This window comes from Asterias rubens, unplaced genomic scaffold, assembly GCF_902459465.1.
Source record: "Asterias rubens unplaced genomic scaffold, eAstRub1.3, whole genome shotgun sequence".
Lineage (NCBI taxonomy): Eukaryota > Metazoa > Echinodermata > Asteroidea > Forcipulatida > Asteriidae > Asterias > Asterias rubens.
The window spans coordinates 59,430-77,407 of NW_022985714.1; the positions used below are offsets into that span (position 1 = coordinate 59,430).

Sequence of the window (17,978 nt, forward strand, 5' to 3'; positions counted from 1 at the left end):
GCGGTTCCGGAACAACACACTCTCTACATTTGCTATTTTTATCTTTCTGAGAATACCTTAATTAGCTGCAGCGCTAGAAATAAAACTATGTGGCTCTTTTGGTGGTTATTTATTTTCTGAACATTGTGTGGAAAGCTATGGTTTCATTTCGTCATGTTTAGCTGGAAACTAAAGTTAAGAAAAGGTTGTTTGTCACAACTCCCCGGAAAGCACGTGGGTAGTTTTAACTACGTCACATATTCTTGCAATCTCACTCAGGATGCAGAACAGTTACTCCCAAGCGAAGGTAAACATTTCCATCATCACTCTTAAAATTGCGGGGGAGGGGGGAGGGGGTGGGGACTACAGAAGCCTTAAGCAGCATTTGATTATTTAATAGTTTAAGGCATTTTGAGAATCATTCCATTTTGTCTTTATGTAAAAAGAAATAGTTTCTATATGCCCCCATATTTGAACCTCGTTACTGTAGTAACGCTTCACGGAGTGCGTACCTGTTCAAGGGAGAACTCTTCCTGCTGGCAAATTCGCTCCGGATGTTCGACGATATGTCAAAAACTTTCACCTTTTGAAGTTACGTTTTAATACGTAAGTTTTATTGTGTACATCTAGATGATTAAAACAACCGAACGGTTCCATAAACTTGTCTTTACAATTATTCAAAGCAATTATGCTGTCGAAACCTCACAAAATTACTTCCGTGTCCAGACATTTGGAATGTGAGGCGCAAAAACTAGTTCTTTCAAGTGCCAGAGACAATAATATACGACCTCTCTCCTCCCACTTCACTGATTCACTGATGAAACATGGATCTTGGGGTCGAAGGTCATGCTGAGCACATGTGCCCTTTGAGACCCTTTTACACTAGGGGAACAATGCAATACTTAACGGGGACTTCTGAAACAAAGAGTGTGTTATAGATACCTGGAACTATTTTGATAGCATTAGGAACAGGTGACAATTGAATTGTTTAAAGCGTTTTGAGGAACAAACTAAAAGTGAGTGGTTTAGTTTTGTACTCGAAATGTTGCTTTTAATGTTTTTAGTTGGTATTACATGGTTGGTAAGTGTAAACACCTGCTAATTTTTAGTCTGAAAGCTATCTGATTATTAAGTTCCAATTGTTTTTGTGTATTTTTCTCCCTTTTTTCAAACAAGTTTGCGATCGTTTTTAGTATTTATTGATTTTAATGTGAGTTGTCTTTTGTAAATTTGGCACCGGGCCACGATCTCATCTGTGACAAATAAAACAAATGAAATGAAATAAAATGAAAGTTGATACCAGGACACTTTTCTGTCTTTGACTAAATCTTTGAAAACAACAGAACTCGGTTGGGTACATTAGGGACATCGATGGTTAAGTTAACGCTGAAAATTTTGCGTATTTTCCAACTATTTTCTCCCGGCTCTCACACAACGGATAAACCCCAAACTTTGCACACAACAATAAATCAAAAACATCTCAAACAGTCCCAAAGCGACCTATTTGGATTAAGCACAAGTTTGTGAACATCTTTAAAACAAATTCCTGGGCTGGACTCATGCTCTCACACAGTACCCCCACCCAACTACACAACAGGGTCAATAAACCTAGCAACTGGGTCGCCTTCTGTTGCGTCAAATTGAAACATTGCCGAATATTGGACCCCTAGGTGCGCGGTGTCGGGCATGGATTGCGGTTTAAAGGGGAAGTCACATGACACAAAGTTAAATACGTCATCATGATTCTCCCGAAGCAGGGAGGAATCTACTAGTAATAATAATCAAATAAGCTAAAGATGAAGAGAGTATCTCGTCAAAATGGGTAAAATCACTGCTTAATTTGTGCATTTCTTACAAAATAATTAACATCTATTAAAATAATTAACACTAGTTATTAACATTTTAATAAACCTAGCTGACTATAAGTAAAGGCACACAACTTTATTCACTAAATGTACCTGGCTCGATTTTGTACAACTTCACATCTTTTACATTTCAAACAAATAAGTCAACCGGATAAGTTGATCATCCCAAAATGGGTGGGCGACAAGCTGCTTTAAAACTCAACCTCAGTCACGAACCACCCCTCATGATCTTGACTCTAAGGAACACCTACACTTGTCATTATTTACATCGGCACATACCTTGAAAGACCAGACACTCTAAGCGACAAGTCTTAAGTACCCTATTGGATTTACACGGAAGTGATCGACAAGTATAAACAAGTTGGTGGAGAACTATTTTCATTTCACAACAAGAGCACGGGTAAGCCTAGTTGTGCCGGCGATATCTTCCTGCCCCGAAGACAACTTCTAGAGGAAATAGTTGTAAAACTACGGAGTAATATATCTAATGACACTGAAACGCTATAACCGGTTCGGATACCAAACGCTTGTTTACATGTAGGTGCAACCAAAATGACAAGTCATGTAATACGGACATTGTTGACATAACATGCGACTTGGAAAACATTCTGACATTGAAACTTTACACTTTCAGAAGGAACTGGTGAAATCAAGTACGCTTTTCGGATACATGAATCGGTGGTATTTAATTATCAAAGAAGTCGGGTAACATGAAGTAGAGCTTCGAAGGCAGGAAAAGACTCTGGTTTCCGTGGAATCGCGTGCAGTGCAACTACGCTTTAGGAAGGCTGCGGTATTTTTGACTTCGGTACCTTCATTCAACATTTCATTGTTTCTTTAGCGTGGTCTGAAACTTTTCGCACAGAGGCTCTCTTTTTGCATTATGAAAGGTTTGTGCAAATAACAAATCTCGTTTTGAAATTTGTGTTTCCTTTAGAGTGTGGCCTGGAACTTCGCATGACGACAGGTTTATGCAAAACACAAAATCTCCTTATTTGAAATTGGTGGCGGAGGAAAACGTTGTATGGAACATTTATGCAATTTGTCTATATATCAACAAGCCAGCCAATATGATGCGATGCAGAGCCTTCAGTATCACCGTGTTTGTCACACTGTTTGGCAGTGTCTTCACGATGGACATGCCACCCCCACGGCTGGGCAATTGGAACCGTGCACCAGTCACACTCATCGACAACGGCTATACAGGTCTGGTTGTAGCCATTGCTGATAGCGTGCCTGAAGATCCTAAACTCATTGACGACATTAAGGTAAGTCTTTCAGTTGGTTACACCCCCCCCCCCCCCCCCCACCACCACCACTCATGGCCCTTTCACACTACTCTACTCCCGGGGTTGTCCCCGGGAATAACGGCCGGACTTTTCACACTTGTTTAGACATTTATTCCAATATTGGCAACAACCAACACAAATGTATCAAATGTAATTTAAAGCATTACATCACAGATTACAACAACAGTTGATCGCTTTACCTCCAGTCTGCCCTCAGTGTCTGCTCCGGCAAATTGGCATTATCGGTGATATGCGGTATATAATAACTGTCTATTATTAGTAGTATCTATTAGTCATCACAGCATTAAACAACTTAATTGCAACTATGATACGTCAATAGAGGTTCAATTTAATCATGTGAAATTGGGACAAATACTATTTTTTTATCGTAAAAGTTGAGTGTGTCAGGGTAAAGCTGTCAGTTTTGTCTGTGGTTTAAGTTCATACAAATATAGGCTAGCAATTTGGCTTGGTTTTGAATTACAACCTTCCAGACACCTGTCCTTCGCGCTGGAGCGGTATCGAAAACCCAAAGTGGATTTTGCCTCAAGTTTCACCCCCTCTAGGTTCTGCCTTGGATTCACTTTAATCTGGACTTCATTCGCTCTGGGTGGCATATTAAAGGCACTGGACACTATTGATAATTACTCAAAATAAATGTAAGCGTGAAACTTATTGGGTAACGAGCAGTGGGGAGCTATTATAACACAAGTGAGAATTGACTCCCTCTGACGTAGTAACGTTGTTTTGAGAAAGAGGTAATTTATCATTAAAACAATAAAATACTTCAGTTGATGTGGTATTTTATTATGCATCTTAAACGCACAAAATAATGCAATTAGTGCGTTTTTCGGTCAATATTCTCTTACAAGTTCGATGCCCAAAATGAGCCAAAATCTTCACAGATTTGTTATTTGATGCATATGTTGGGCTAGACCAAGTGAGAATACTGGTGTGTGACAAATACAAAAGATGTCCAGTAGTCTCACTTGGTGTATCCCAACAACAAATCTGTGCACATTTTGACCCAATTCATCGTCGCAGTTGCAAGAAGATAATGGGGGGAAAATACACCACAAGTTTGCGTGCTTTCAGATGCATAATAAAAGGCTCCAGCTGATGAAGTATTTTTTGTTTGTTGAGTGAGAAATAACTTTGTTTTCTTCTGAAAAACTACCTTACTTCAGAGGGAGCCGTTTCTCACAAAGTTGTTTACTAGGCCTACCAGTTGCTCGGCAGGCAGATTTTATACTTACAAATGTTTTGAGACGTAAGTAATAGTTTCCAGTGTCTTTAAACAAGTCCTATAGTTTGATTCCTTTGATCTGATTTCTTTGCGGAAGGAGTTGGGTAAATGTTAGATGAGGAGCAACAGTCACAACAATTGCTTGAAAATTAAGTGTCACGCGAGGGCGCACCACGAGAAAAGAGCACACGGTCAACGTACGTAAATTTTTGAAGGAGCAGTAAAACTATTTCTCTTGGCATGCCTTTGGGACACGAGCAAGGATGCCTTACAAAGTTGATGAAAAGCTAGGGTAAGGATCATTCGTATAAATCTCACTGTTTTCCACAAAAACTATCTTACAATCACCAGAATGAGCGCTGACGTTTTAACGGCCTACAGAAAAATGGCAGTCTTGAATTTGGTCGAGATCGCAGGTGCCTCACCAGGAAAACGTCTGGTGCTTTTGTGAACTTTGGTTCTAAGCAAGTGTGCTTTGCAAGTAAATATAAAGGGCACCAGAGACATCTATTTCTTCCACTTCTTTTTGATGTGTTTGCCTTTTTGTAAGAAGGACCCCACCGGAAATAAGCGTAAAATATTTGCTTGTTTGAGTTAGTATCCTTGGATAATTTTGTGCAGTATTTTTCTCTTGTGTTCTATTTTGGTTTATCTTTTTTAATTGTCTCATCTCCCGTTGTTTTGTGTGTTTTCTCGACATGTTTTTAATCCGGGTGATAAATTAATTCAATCAATCAATCAATCAATCATCTATGTCAGTCAGTTTTGTAACTTGTTTATACTTTATAGAAAAGTACTCTATGCTAAGCGAATGAAACTGGGCCCGCATTGAACACAGATGTAAGAAACTGTTTACTTTCTTTCCTTCACTATTTTAGCAAATCTCAGTGGATTCGGAAGGCCTACAGTAATCAACACTGGACTTCCGCAATTTCAGAGAAATTTAAACACGACGTTGAGACTAAAGTCACGACCAATCCGATTGCTCATCACGAATCCATAATGTCTCAAACATTGGTTAAGTAGAGCTCCACGGATTAACAGTGGTGAAAAACAATTTTGTTCCTTTCAAAAATTATTACCAGCTTGAACAATTTGATTCCCATCCCATTTCTATCAGCACGTACAGGGGTCTACTCGTATCTTGACGTGTGCTGTTGATCCGGGTTTAATGCCCATATTGTGTCACTCCACACACCTCGGTGAAGGTCAAAGGTCATCCAATCAAGGCGATACAACTGATAAGTTTCAATGTTTAAAGTTGTACTATGATTTTTTTTCTCCAACCGTCCGGGATCATACCAACATGAAACGTCAGAAAACACTTTCAGACGAAACAACTTTGTTTCAATCAGTTTAATACAAGAATTGTACAAAATGTTGCCGAAAATCTCCAACTCAAAGACTTGGAACTAACAATCAGCGGTAAAGCAGTCTGTTTGTTTGTTTGTTTGTTTGTTTGTTTGTTTGTTTGTTTGTTTGTTTGTTTGTTTGTTTGTTTGTTTGTTTGTTTGTTTGTTTGTCTCTGGACGACAGACACACGAAAGTGTATGCCCAATGGGTTCTATACTGCGAAATATCATTTACAAAACATTCCAAATTTAAAGCATTGTACACTTTCGGTAAACAGTATTGTCCAAGGCCCACACTATAAAATAACAACCCTGTGGAAATTTAGGCTCAATCGGTCATCGGAGTCGGGAGCAAATAACGGAAAAACCCACCCTTGTTTCCGCACGTTTCGCCGTGTCATGACACGTGTTTAAAATAAATCCGTAATTCTCGATATCGAGAATTGATATTGTTTTAATGTTTTCTCACAAAGTAAAGCATTTCATGGAATAATATTTCAAGAGAAGTCTTTCACCATTACCTTCTGTAAACACTGTAAGTTATTTGTAAATCTGTGAACTTTTAATTTTGTTCTGTTCCGAAAGTGTCCAAAGGCTTTAAACTGGAAAGATTCGGTATACAGTATTATGAATGAGTTAAATGTAACTGTTACATATCTCATTGCCAAACCAGCAACAACAACAAAAGAGGGGGGGGGGGGTATTTTTCCAGAGTGCAATGACCTACGGGAGTCCTACATTCCTTGATATCCTAGAATGGACCATTCCATCTAGAGCAAGTCAGGATGTGGGTTTACATCCTACTAAGGTCTAAGAACGCGTAACATTGACCAAGACACATTATTGACTCATCACACAGAATGGTAACTTCATGGAAAATGGACCCGTCGATATGAATGAACCGTTCCTGATTTCGGCAGAGGCCGAGGGAGGGTAGGCAACCTTCTCAAAACGTTCTCTCTCAGAATTACACACCGCCCTAAAATCACAAAGAATTCCTGATATTTCAAGCACAAAATAAATACACATGGGGTACACAACATGCCCCGTAGTGAGCACCAAATTGAGTGCGTTGTCCTTAGATGATACGTATCTTAATTGATTTCAGAAAAACAATACCAGCTTTGACAAACATTTATAAGTTAAATTTACACCGACTCATCACGCCAACCAAAAACATCAAGTTCATTACTGAGTGTTACGAAGAGCTAACATTCTCAAGGCAATGTTGCTAAATTGTCAATACAGCTCGCTATCTTTAAAGCAACAAGACGCCATAGTGTGACGGCAAAACTGTGATAAATATTTACGCTATCAAGGGTATATGTTGAATAGAATGAATCATTATTCACCCTGTCATGACATATGTAACGGCCATCAGGACCAAACACAGTGTCTGAAACTCAACATTCCCTTGCATGGGGTAAGAAACATTGATGATAATGGGCAACAACAATTGTAGAATTACGTTCAGGTCAGAAGTCACGTGGTCTAGTTTTATTATAACGGGCCAATCACAATGCAGTTAAAGGCACGCCCTTTGATGTATATCCCAACATGTGCTTTAAAACAAAAATCTATGAGCATTTTGGGTTCGATTAATATTGGTGGTCGAAGTTGCAAGAGAATAATGGAAAAAAACACTGAACAGACTAGATTGATTTCAATAAGTGTGTTTTGAGAGCGGTTTTAAATGAGTCCAATGTAGGGTAGACACGGATGTGAACGGGGAGATTGTTCCAACGAGTGTGAGTGGCGATTGAGAAGGAGCGGTTTCTAATATAGCGAGTGCAGCTCTCACTGAAATTAGACCAACATGACTATAGTATTCTGGTGAACGGACTCGCCGTATACCCCAATCACAGCATATTTTAATTACATTGTAGAGTTGACAACTTAATGGTTCAGTTCAGTGCAACTAATTCAATTTTAATCATCGACATCAATTTCCTGAAAATGCTGAGAGGCTCTTCATTGTGCACTTTCTATGTGAGACTTTGCTGAAGTTCTCCAACTTACAAAGTCTAGAGAAAATACCTATATAAAACCTTCAATTATTAATTCAATATTGGCGGACTTTTAAAAGGGCAAGTTTTGTATCTAATCCTGGTATAGATTGACAGGAATTACATGGAACTTGTCTTCGTAGACCTTCATGGCTAATTCATTTTGTACACAAGACAAGAGTTTGAAATTGGTTAAATTTTGTGTAAAGTGAAGTCGAGGTCGATTTTCTAATCACTTTAGATAGGTTACCATGCCAATCGACAAACTATATATAAGTTTCCCTTTATAACTGTTTTACTGTATGCTATATTGGAAAATCAGGAATATTATTGAATTCACTTGATATCTTCACAAGACCCCAATCAAATTCCCCTACCCAGCCCATCTAATCACAGTCCGAAAGCTTGGACGCTCACAAGAAACGGACAAATTTGCAAATTCAATATAGAGGGAAGTCTCTACAGCTGGAAGAGTAAATTGGACGCTCCGAAAGGTCCTTCAACAAATTATCTGTAACTCTGCATGACTGACGGCTTCCACAAAGCACTGATGGGCGAACGGAGAATTAAAGTGTCACACAATTAGGTTTTACCAATCTTGCTGATTTCATTGCAGCACCTTGAATTGTTTGTTTTGCTGTTCTCAAAGTAAGCGGACACAACCGAGGCGTGTGTTTCCATCTGGAAATTTCTCACAAATTTCGTCCAACTTTAAGGTCGCAGAGTTTAGGTTGGCTCATAAATTGAGTAGGTTTGAGCTTCTGACTGTTTGAAACTAATCTCGGTTTCTTACATGGAGTTTCCACTGGCACTTACACGGTATATTTTTTTCCTGTCGTGTTCCTGGACACGCACATAGCAATAATTAATACACATGCTCTCATTACACATCACGGGGCCAGTTTTATAATAGTATAATAAGAAGTAGACCACTCAAGTCATGCTCAAGGCGCAAATATCTAGAAAATGAAAAGGTGGGGTTTTAGAGCCTCTTTGAACTCATGAATAGATAACACGTTACGGACATAAAGAGGCAGATTACTCCAAAGTAGCGGTTCAGCATGAGAAAAAGCACTGTCGCCACAATTGTTGTAGGCTTGAGGAGCAACCAGTATTACGAAGAAGTGGATGATCTAAGGCATCTTAAAGGATTAATTGACAATTATAGCATTGAGGTAGGAAGATTATACGCAGGAGCGGAACATTGTATCTCTTCACAACTTGGGATTGGCTAATATTGTTAAAACGAAGAAGGTGAATGGTTTGAAAGATAAACCACCCTATACAGAGCAGTCACTCAATGTTCTCATTGTATACAAACTACAGTCCAATTGTACTCTCTGAATCCAAAAGAGTGCGAAACAAAACCACTCGTTTTGTCCGCCATACCACTCTTTCAAAGAGCCATTTGGCAGACAACTCCTTTTAGGGTGAAAGGTGGGTATTTTCAACTCGATTAAGTGTAAAGTTCGTTCCAATTTCACCCAGAAAAAGAGTGACACATTATTGTCTTTCACTCCCAAAAGATGGAAACTGACACCACTCGGAAAAGAGAGTGAAATGTTCACTCTCTTGTCCTCCTAATTCCTGAGATCACAATGAAGACTCAAAGGGAACACACCACACCCCCATCTCCAGCACCAAAATATATCAAGCTAAACCCCACGAAAGACTGTGTCCGTTAAAACACCCATGCACGGTATAAACGCAGACTTCCAAACGTAAATTGACCCAAGGCAATTTGCGCGTTGTGGAACGTGACTACATCAAGCGAATTAAAAATCACTCTCTTTCGAATTGAGAGGCACATTTCAATTGTACATGACAAATTGAGACGTTATTAGGTTTCGTTGCTTAAGGGGCTAACCAGAACTACAGAAATAGCTCACTTGTATAATAAAGGATGTTTGTATGAGAGGCAATTCCTGGTTTGTTATAGTAATAATAAGTATGTGGCTCACAACAAACAAACAAACAAACAAACAAACAAAACAAACAAACAAACAAACAAACAAACAAACAAACAAACAAACAAACAAACAAACAAACAAACAAACAAACAAACAAACAAACAAACAAACAAACAAACAAACAAACAAACAAACAAACAAACAAACAAACAAACAAACAAACAAACAAACAAACAAACAAACAAACAAACCAACCAACCAACCAACCAACCAACCAACAAACAAACAAACAAACAAACAAACAAACAAACAAACAAACAAACAAACAAATAAATAAACAAACAAGACATAACGGATCACTGACAGCAAATGATTCGTTATAAGAAACTCGAGCAATGCCGATATAAAATATGAAAAAAATATGACCTCTTTGTTAAATAATAATTGTGACCAATTCCGGTTTGTATTTAAGTGTTGTTCTAAAAAATCCATTCTTCTTTTGTAGTGAATTACCGGGGAAATATATCTTTGTTTGTGGGAATTGATCGCTTGTGAGGGGAAGCAACATCAATCTATGCTTGCAGTGCCCTACATATTATGATTGATTTAATCCAATTAAACAAACACAATACAATTTGGGAAGTCTTGGCGACAGTTGAGGCACGCGAGCCATTTTGTTCACATCAAATAGTTGGAACCGAAGTTTGAATTGTGTGAATGTCGGTTCCCTTTTAATTTCGTGTGTTTGTTTGTTGTTTTTTTCCCTGTTATTTGTTTCTTGTTTATTTCTGTAAACGCCCCTTCAATGGTTTGCTCCTTCATTATATTATTCATTTTCATAAACCTTTTTCTTGACCTGTTCTTGACTGTCTTTGACTTAAATAATTGTATACCTTTTCGACATTGAAACACTCTTTTTATTTCTACTGATGGTTTTCCTAGGTTGAAACTTAGAACGGTCACCAAAAAACTTATTTCCTATCATGATCTTTTCTGTTTGATGTACATTGCGGGCTCCACCATGTCTGTAAATATGATTTATAACTGGTTTATCTACAACCACTTTGATGACAGATCTATAGCTTGAGAAGAATTACAGAATCCATTTTGGAAATTACTCTGGCGGAACTAGAGCTTCATCAAAACAAGTCCAACAAAACAAATCGATTTACGGGGAAAATTTTACCAAAAGGAAAGTTTCTATGATTGAGGTGTCCATTAATGAAATCAAATGTGTAGGCTGAGAGAGATAGAAGTTTGACATAGATTTGACTCCTGTATTAGAAAATTGAATATACAAATAATTTGAAGAGGATATAAAAAGCAACTCTTGAGTGTTTAAAAGGCACATGGACACCTTAGGTAAAAACTACGTCACTTCAGAGGGAGCCGTTCCTCACAATGTTTCAACGGCTCCCCATTGCTCATTACCAAGTAAGTTTTTAAGCAACGCTCCACGAAAAGCATGTCTTTAGGGCAATATCAAGCACCAGAGTGTGGCGCCACAGTGACGCCCCAAGTTACCTTGCTAACCTGGAGTGGCAGTCAGGGGACCCACTCAAGGATCACTTGTAGTTAAAAGTGCGCGTAGCTGCTGGTGATACTATAGGATATTGTTGTTGTTCTTAATGGTATATATTTCTGTGACGTCTCTCATAAGAGTAAACACTGTGGTTTGTAAGTATATGATGAGAAAACACGTGTCAACGAGGGTGCCTGTTATATGAACCAAACTATCCCCTTCAACGATAAGTGTTATTGTAAATTCACTACCAATTTTAGTACACGGGGCATACTGAAAGTCAAATCTGAAGGACAGGGCAATATTGTAATGCTCAAGGATACGAATGCCACCATCGAGGCTGAAAACCACACGCACCAGCTGATCACAAACACCGGTGCCAATTTCCATAGAGCTGCTTCCGTACAGAGAGAATAGCTAAGAACAACCAAATTGTGCTTACCAGAATAAAGTAACCAGCCAAAATACCATGTCACAATAAATTGTTTTACTGATATCCTGCTCATAATTTTCTGCCAATCACATCTGACGTCACACTTCGAGGCGGCGTGGATAACGCCAGATACCAGCCTGACCGAATACGATTGGATCCGTACAAATGAATCTTTGACCTTGCAATCATTTCACATGGAGATTCGCAGTCAATTAACAGTACGAAGTACACAATATTATGCACACGTAGGGTATCGTTGCTTGCAGACGGTCGAAAGTGCAAGCTGACACTACATCACATCGGACCAATTTATAACACAGCTGATGGGTATACGGAAAGTATATCGATTTGCTACAGGCAATCGGTCAAAGGAAAACAGTTGCCCTCAAGCTTGAAAGTAATATGTAATTCAATTCAAGTATGAAAATTACTTGTCATTGACCTACTCATCTTTCCAAGCCAACACAGAGCGACTTCAGAGTGCGTGTCCAAATTGATGGTTATACGGCTGTTAATAAGAGTATCGCTATGTGCATCCTATGCTTCGACACTTGTGCACATTATCACGGAGCCACACCCTCTAAAAAGTGATCCAGCGTCTGAATTTACCCGGTATCTGGGTCAAAGGGCCTGACCACTTCCGGGTCCCGGCACCGGAAAGCAGTAACGTATGAAACTTAAACCTGGATTCTGTGTCATTTCGACCCATTTCTTAGTCATCTTGACAAAGATTCCGAGTCCTTTTGACACCAGAAATGGGTCAGACCCCACGGGACCTTGACCCGGATAAATTTTGATCCGGAAGTTTTTTTAGAGTGAAGCCTCTCATTTAACACGGCCTTGATAAACCTTTACAGTTTCACACAATGGTGGCGGTTCTTATATTATAACAATGTTCTTTTGACTTGGGAAAGAAAACATAGAAGAAGTAGGCTAACACGTATCTAGAGCGAGCCCCAACGCACAATGCGTTATCGTAGGGTTGTTTTACTAGTCGATATCAAACATTTCACCTCATATACTTTGCACTCGAAAACCCTTTCTTTCTAATCCCGTTGAATGCCCTGACATTTACTGGCAGGTACATAGAGCGGAAGTGTTACTGTTTACTCTTCTCTGTGGGTTTTCACTCTTGAGTACAAGTAAAAACATGTACATTATTGCGTGTTGTTAAAGGCACACTGAGTTTGTGTTTTTATAAGCCATTACAACTCCCACCCTTTAAATGATAGCGATGCGTAATGCTTGACCTTAAAATATTGACTTAAAATTCCCTCTTGTGTAATATGGAATTAAGTTAATAGAACGTACACTTGTCGTGTGTCCTTCGCTCACAGATCACCTGCTGCCAGGTGTGGCTTCAGTAATGTGTGAGTGTGACTGATGTGAACAAACACATTAAAGGCACTGGGCACTTGGTAATTACTCAAAATAATTATTGGCATACAAACTTACTTGTTAACAAAAAATGGAGAGATGTCAGTTGTACTATATATTATGAGAACAAGATCCCTCTGAAAAGGGTAATTTTCCACGAATTTGATTTCGAGACGTCAGAATTAGATTTTGAGGTCTCGAAATCAAGCATCTGAAAGCACACAGCTTCGTGCGACAAGGGTGTTTTTTCTTTCATTATTATCTCACAACTTCGGCGACCAGTTTAGTTCAAATTTCACAGGTTATTAATTTATGCATATGTTGAGTATACACCAAGTGAGAAGACTGTTCTTTGACAATTACTGTATAGTGTCCAGTGTCTTTGTATGATCATTTTGAGATCAGAAGGGCATGGAATAGCGAAGAAAGGGTTATTTAAAAAAAAAAAAAGGGTTAATGTTTAGACCGATCGATACCGATCTACACAGGCTGTCAGCAACCAAACGGCTGACATTTAAAAGTATGTTCCTTTTGCAATCGGTTCAACAATTCGGGCTTCCTAAAAGAAGGATGGGTTTTAAAGGTTACATGATTGGTAGAGCTGACAAAATATTCGTAGACAGTGCTCATGTTTTGTTTGAACATCAATATAGGCCTACATGAAATAACAAACTTGTGCAAATTTGAGAGCAGCAATTTTTTTTATTTTTGGATATTGGTTCTCTCGAGTATTACTTCCTTTCAGAGAGAAATATTTAGCATAAAATTTTTTCTGTAGTATGAACTTTTTAATCAATAAGCTTTCAGGTTAACTTAAGCAATGGTGTTGTTTTTAAAGGCATAACCATTCCTGTATAATAAATTTTAGGGAAACAAAATTGTATAATTTTTATAAAAGTTTGATCAGTGTTCTGATATTTAAAAACAGATTTAATAATATGCAAATTGAGATAATTGGTTCAACACCCTTATTACACTTTGGTTGACACAAACTACGGGACCCACCTCGAAAGATCAAATTAAATTAGTAACAGCTAGCAAAAGATGAAACTAAAACAAATAGTTGTAGAAATAAATCAATATCTCGGAGGATGGTTTTCAGTAGTTAAAACAACGATGATAAAAAACAAGTTCAGATAATGTATCAAGGCGTATTAGTGCTATGGTCACATCACTGGGCAAATTTAACTTAATATCTTTCACAGCTCCATATGGAGTGTGCTGCCGTGGTGCTCATTTCACTATCAATATTAACAACAACAAAATACCCTGAGTAGGCTTGTGCGCATATAATACCCACGGGTGAAGAGAAACAATTATGTAAAGAATCTTGCACAAGAACGGGATCTAACACAAGAACGGGATTTAAGCAAAATGACTTGGGTCTATATGTTAAATTTGCATCTGGGACAAAGAGTATTCATTTTTGGTTACTCATATACACCGACGTGTAATAGCACTGTATACTCAGTACTTTCTCAAGTTCTGTTTAAAAACAAATCACATGATATACTCGGGTGGGATGCGAACCCACGACCTTTGCAAGTCTAGAGCAGTGTCAAATAACTTATAGTTATCTTGAAATTTCTGCTTATATGTCATCGGTTATGTAAAGATGTACATGTCATTTTAAATTGCTATCTGGCAATTCTTTGTAAAAAAATATTTCACTCAAGTTTGATAATACTCCTACTGTGTTTACCAATGCTGTTTCAATCATTTGTCACCTTTATGATAAACCATGTAAAGCATCTTGCACAAGACCACAAGCGTCATGACCGGAAATAAAACAACATGACTAACATACAGCACCGTTTGACTGCCATGATTGGCTTGTATTTGGTGAGTGTAAGTCACGCCTGACCAATCACAATGAAGATGCACCTGACGTCAGGCTTTACTCTACGGAGTGTTGGTTTGGTTACGCCGTTATAACGCGGTGTTCTTTGGGAAAAGCTGTCTTATCTTATTTACCAACGAGTCATGATCAAAGCCGTGTTGTCTTTGGCAGGTCGGCTCAAAACTGGAGTAGACTTCCCTTAGTCGACCACCAAGATGCTGTTTTTCCTGCTAAGCACGTACTTAACGTTGACAGATGTTTTGATGGTACACTAAAGAGCAATGCAAATACGATTTCAGATGAGACCGAACTCTTCCAGTCTTCTAACGGCGGTCTGACTCTTTATCAATCAGAGATAAAAGCCTGCTCGGAGGAGGCAACTTTAAAGCCGTTTTTCTTATCGTAGGAAAACATGAACAAATGCAGAAAGAAAACAGCACGACGTTTCTGGAGAACTTGAAAAAATAACCCGCACAATAAGTCATAACACAACACGAGATACCATGTGAAGGAGATATCAACTGTTCCAGTTACTCGCTATATTATTGGCTCTTGCGGTGTCAAAGCATCGAATTATGACGTGAGTTCAAAGTGGTTGGCTATAACGTGTACAGGGTACTGTATACATCCCCTCATCGTATGTCCTGTATGAATAGGGTTCTGGATGTTGAGTAAATCGTGATGTGTACAGTTTAGCTTGCATCGGGTAAAACCCTGTGAACAACAGCTATACGGAATTCATTTCCGAACATATCTTCAGATGTAATTATCCGCTCGCTTCATTGAGTTCTGCTGGAGTGTCTCGATTCGGAACGTGGATGAAAAAATGTCCATTTAATTTACCCATCTCGGTGTCTTTCTGGCGCCCTTCAAGAGTTGGTTTGAAAAGCCAATACTTGTATATGCGTGAGTAAACAATTTCATTAGAAACGACTTGTTGGTGAAGTGTTTTCTGCATTAGGGACTATTTCTTCGGATGGATTCCATCACTGTGCAGACACCTGTGAACATCATGGCCGAAACGAACGCCAGCAGCGGGGTCGGGTTCGCCTTGCCGCCGGGCGCACCCTTGGAGGCAACCCTCCTGTCCTTGGCGACAATCATGACCGTCTTCGGCAACTTCGGGACCCTCGCTGCCTTCGTGTCCGACCCGAGTCTCCACCAGAAGCCGAGTAACTTACTCCTGGTCAGTTTGTCCGTAGCTGACCTCCTGATGGGTCTCATCGTGCTGCCCCTACGGGTAGTGGAGACTGCCTTGGGGTACTGGCCCCTGAAGGAAGAGCTGTGTATGGTGGAGGTTTTCTTCGCTGATATCGCCCTGACTGTGGCGATCTTCACGGTGACGGCAATCAGTGTTGATCGATACCTCCTCGTAGCTAAAGACTACTCCAGATACGTCGCCCTCCAGTCCCTCACCACGGTCCGTATTACCATTTGTTCCATCTGGGTTCTGGTTTTACTAAGTGCGTTGTTAGAGATGATCTTGTGGTGGACCGACGCGCTACAGAATCGAGCCATAGTCAACTTCGACTTTATCTGCTTACCGCCGGTGAAGCTTGATGAAAGGTTCCTGTACTGCATTTTCATCTTCGGATTCTTCATCCCTCTTCTTATCATACTGTTCTGCAGCATCGGGTTCATGCACCATCTACGTAAGAGACTGAAGGGAAAGATTCATGCAAACGGAGACTTCGGCAACACCGAGATGTCTGCATCAGCGGCGTCTACGGCTGGCAGACCCCGCAAAACGGCTTGGACAACGGTCACTGCATCGCCTCCACGAGGGTCAGTTGTTAACAATGCCCTGGCAGCCCCTCCACCGGTGAATGACGGAGCGAGTACCACCTCTGCAGCCAACGGGCAGGAGACGCGTGAGACACGGCGTAAATTGACCGTCAAGAATCGCTACCTTAAGCCAGCAATCACGATGGCAGCACTGCTGGCAGTATTTACTGCGTGTACGTTACCGTATCTAGTCATAGCTGCTATCATCACGCCCATCTGCACATATTGTATCCCGTACGCCACTCGCGTCCATGTTGCTAATTTGATGTTTGCCAATTCATGCATTAATCCTATTCTATACGCGGTTACTCAGAATAAGATTCGACAGTTTTATCGCACCCACGTGTTTTCCTTCTGCCTTAAGAGACGAAGATAAACCAACAACTATACGACGCTAGGTGGCAGCACACTTGACATTTTTCGTCATTCTGAGCACGCGCAAACTTCTAAGAACAAAGAGTTCACCAGGGGCCTTTTCAAAAGTTCGGCTTGGGCGCCGGCTCTGGGCTCTAATCGATGTTGGATACACCTGCAAAATGTACAGTGTTTCCACGAGTGATGACATAGTCCAAGCCCGAAGCCTGAACCCACAAGCCAAGTTTCGGTAAAGGCCCTTGGTAGACCGTATCTGAATTTGGATGCTGCGGCTAGGGCTAGGGCTACGGCTAGGACACCGCGTCACCATACGTCAAGTGTATAGAACCTCCTTAAAAACACCCGAAGCAACAGTCGTAGCCGTAGTTGTAGTCGCCAATTCGGAAGACTCCTGCTAACTATACCCAAATATGATGGAACTTCTACAGGTAAATTATACTACCATTCACAGTGAGTGGCCCAAAACAAAAAAGGTGTCAAACCATTAAACCACCACTACTCCTCACACACAATAATAAGTCCACATCCCCAATCATCTACAATTAATATTATTGTCTATATAAGCGATTAGTATAGAGCCTAATGATATCATAAAATAATTATCTTCACCTGAGTTTAACAAACCATTAGATTACAAATGCAAATAAGTTATTTAAATGCCCGAAGCGAAAACTAAAAACCAACAACTCAATACATTGGCTTTTTAACTCTTAAAGGCAGTGGACACTATTGGTAATTACTCAAAATAATTATTATCATAAAACCTTTCTTGATTACGATTAATTACTAACGGGGAGAGGTTGATAGTATAAAACATTGTGAGAAACGGCTTCCTCTGAAGTGACGTAGTTTTGGAGAAAGAAGTAATTTTCCACCAATTTGATTTCGAGACCTCAGATTTTGAACTTGAAGTCTCGAAATCAAGCATCTAAACGCACACAACTTTGTGTGACAAGGGTGTTTTTTCTTCTTTCATTGTTATCTCGCAAGTTCGATGAC

The 17,978-nt window shown here is 39.7% G+C and overlaps 2 protein-coding genes across 3 annotated transcripts in view; both read left to right on the forward strand.

Annotated features, from left to right (window-relative positions):
* Positions 1-2,141: 2,141 nt before the first annotated feature.
* Positions 2,142-17,978, forward strand: part of LOC117306309 (calcium-activated chloride channel regulator 3A-1-like) — a 41,749-nt gene continuing 25,912 nt past the window's right edge. Inside the window, exons 1-2 of one of the 2 annotated variants that reach the window (XM_033790903.1) lie at positions 2,142-2,381; positions 2,782-3,112. In XM_033790903.1, coding sequence (XP_033646794.1) covers positions 2,332-2,381; positions 2,782-3,112 — 381 coding nt within the window. In that variant the 5' untranslated portion in view covers positions 2,142-2,331. The remainder of the gene's footprint in view (positions 2,382-2,781; positions 3,113-17,978) is intronic. The other variant, XM_033790904.1, reaches the window with a different exon arrangement.
* On the forward strand, positions 14,968-17,753 carry LOC117306310 (5-hydroxytryptamine receptor-like). Its single transcript, XM_033790905.1, has one exon. It carries the CDS (start codon positions 15,796-15,798, stop codon positions 16,978-16,980), a length of 1,185 nt encoding a protein of 394 aa, XP_033646796.1. The 5' UTR covers positions 14,968-15,795; the 3' UTR covers positions 16,981-17,753.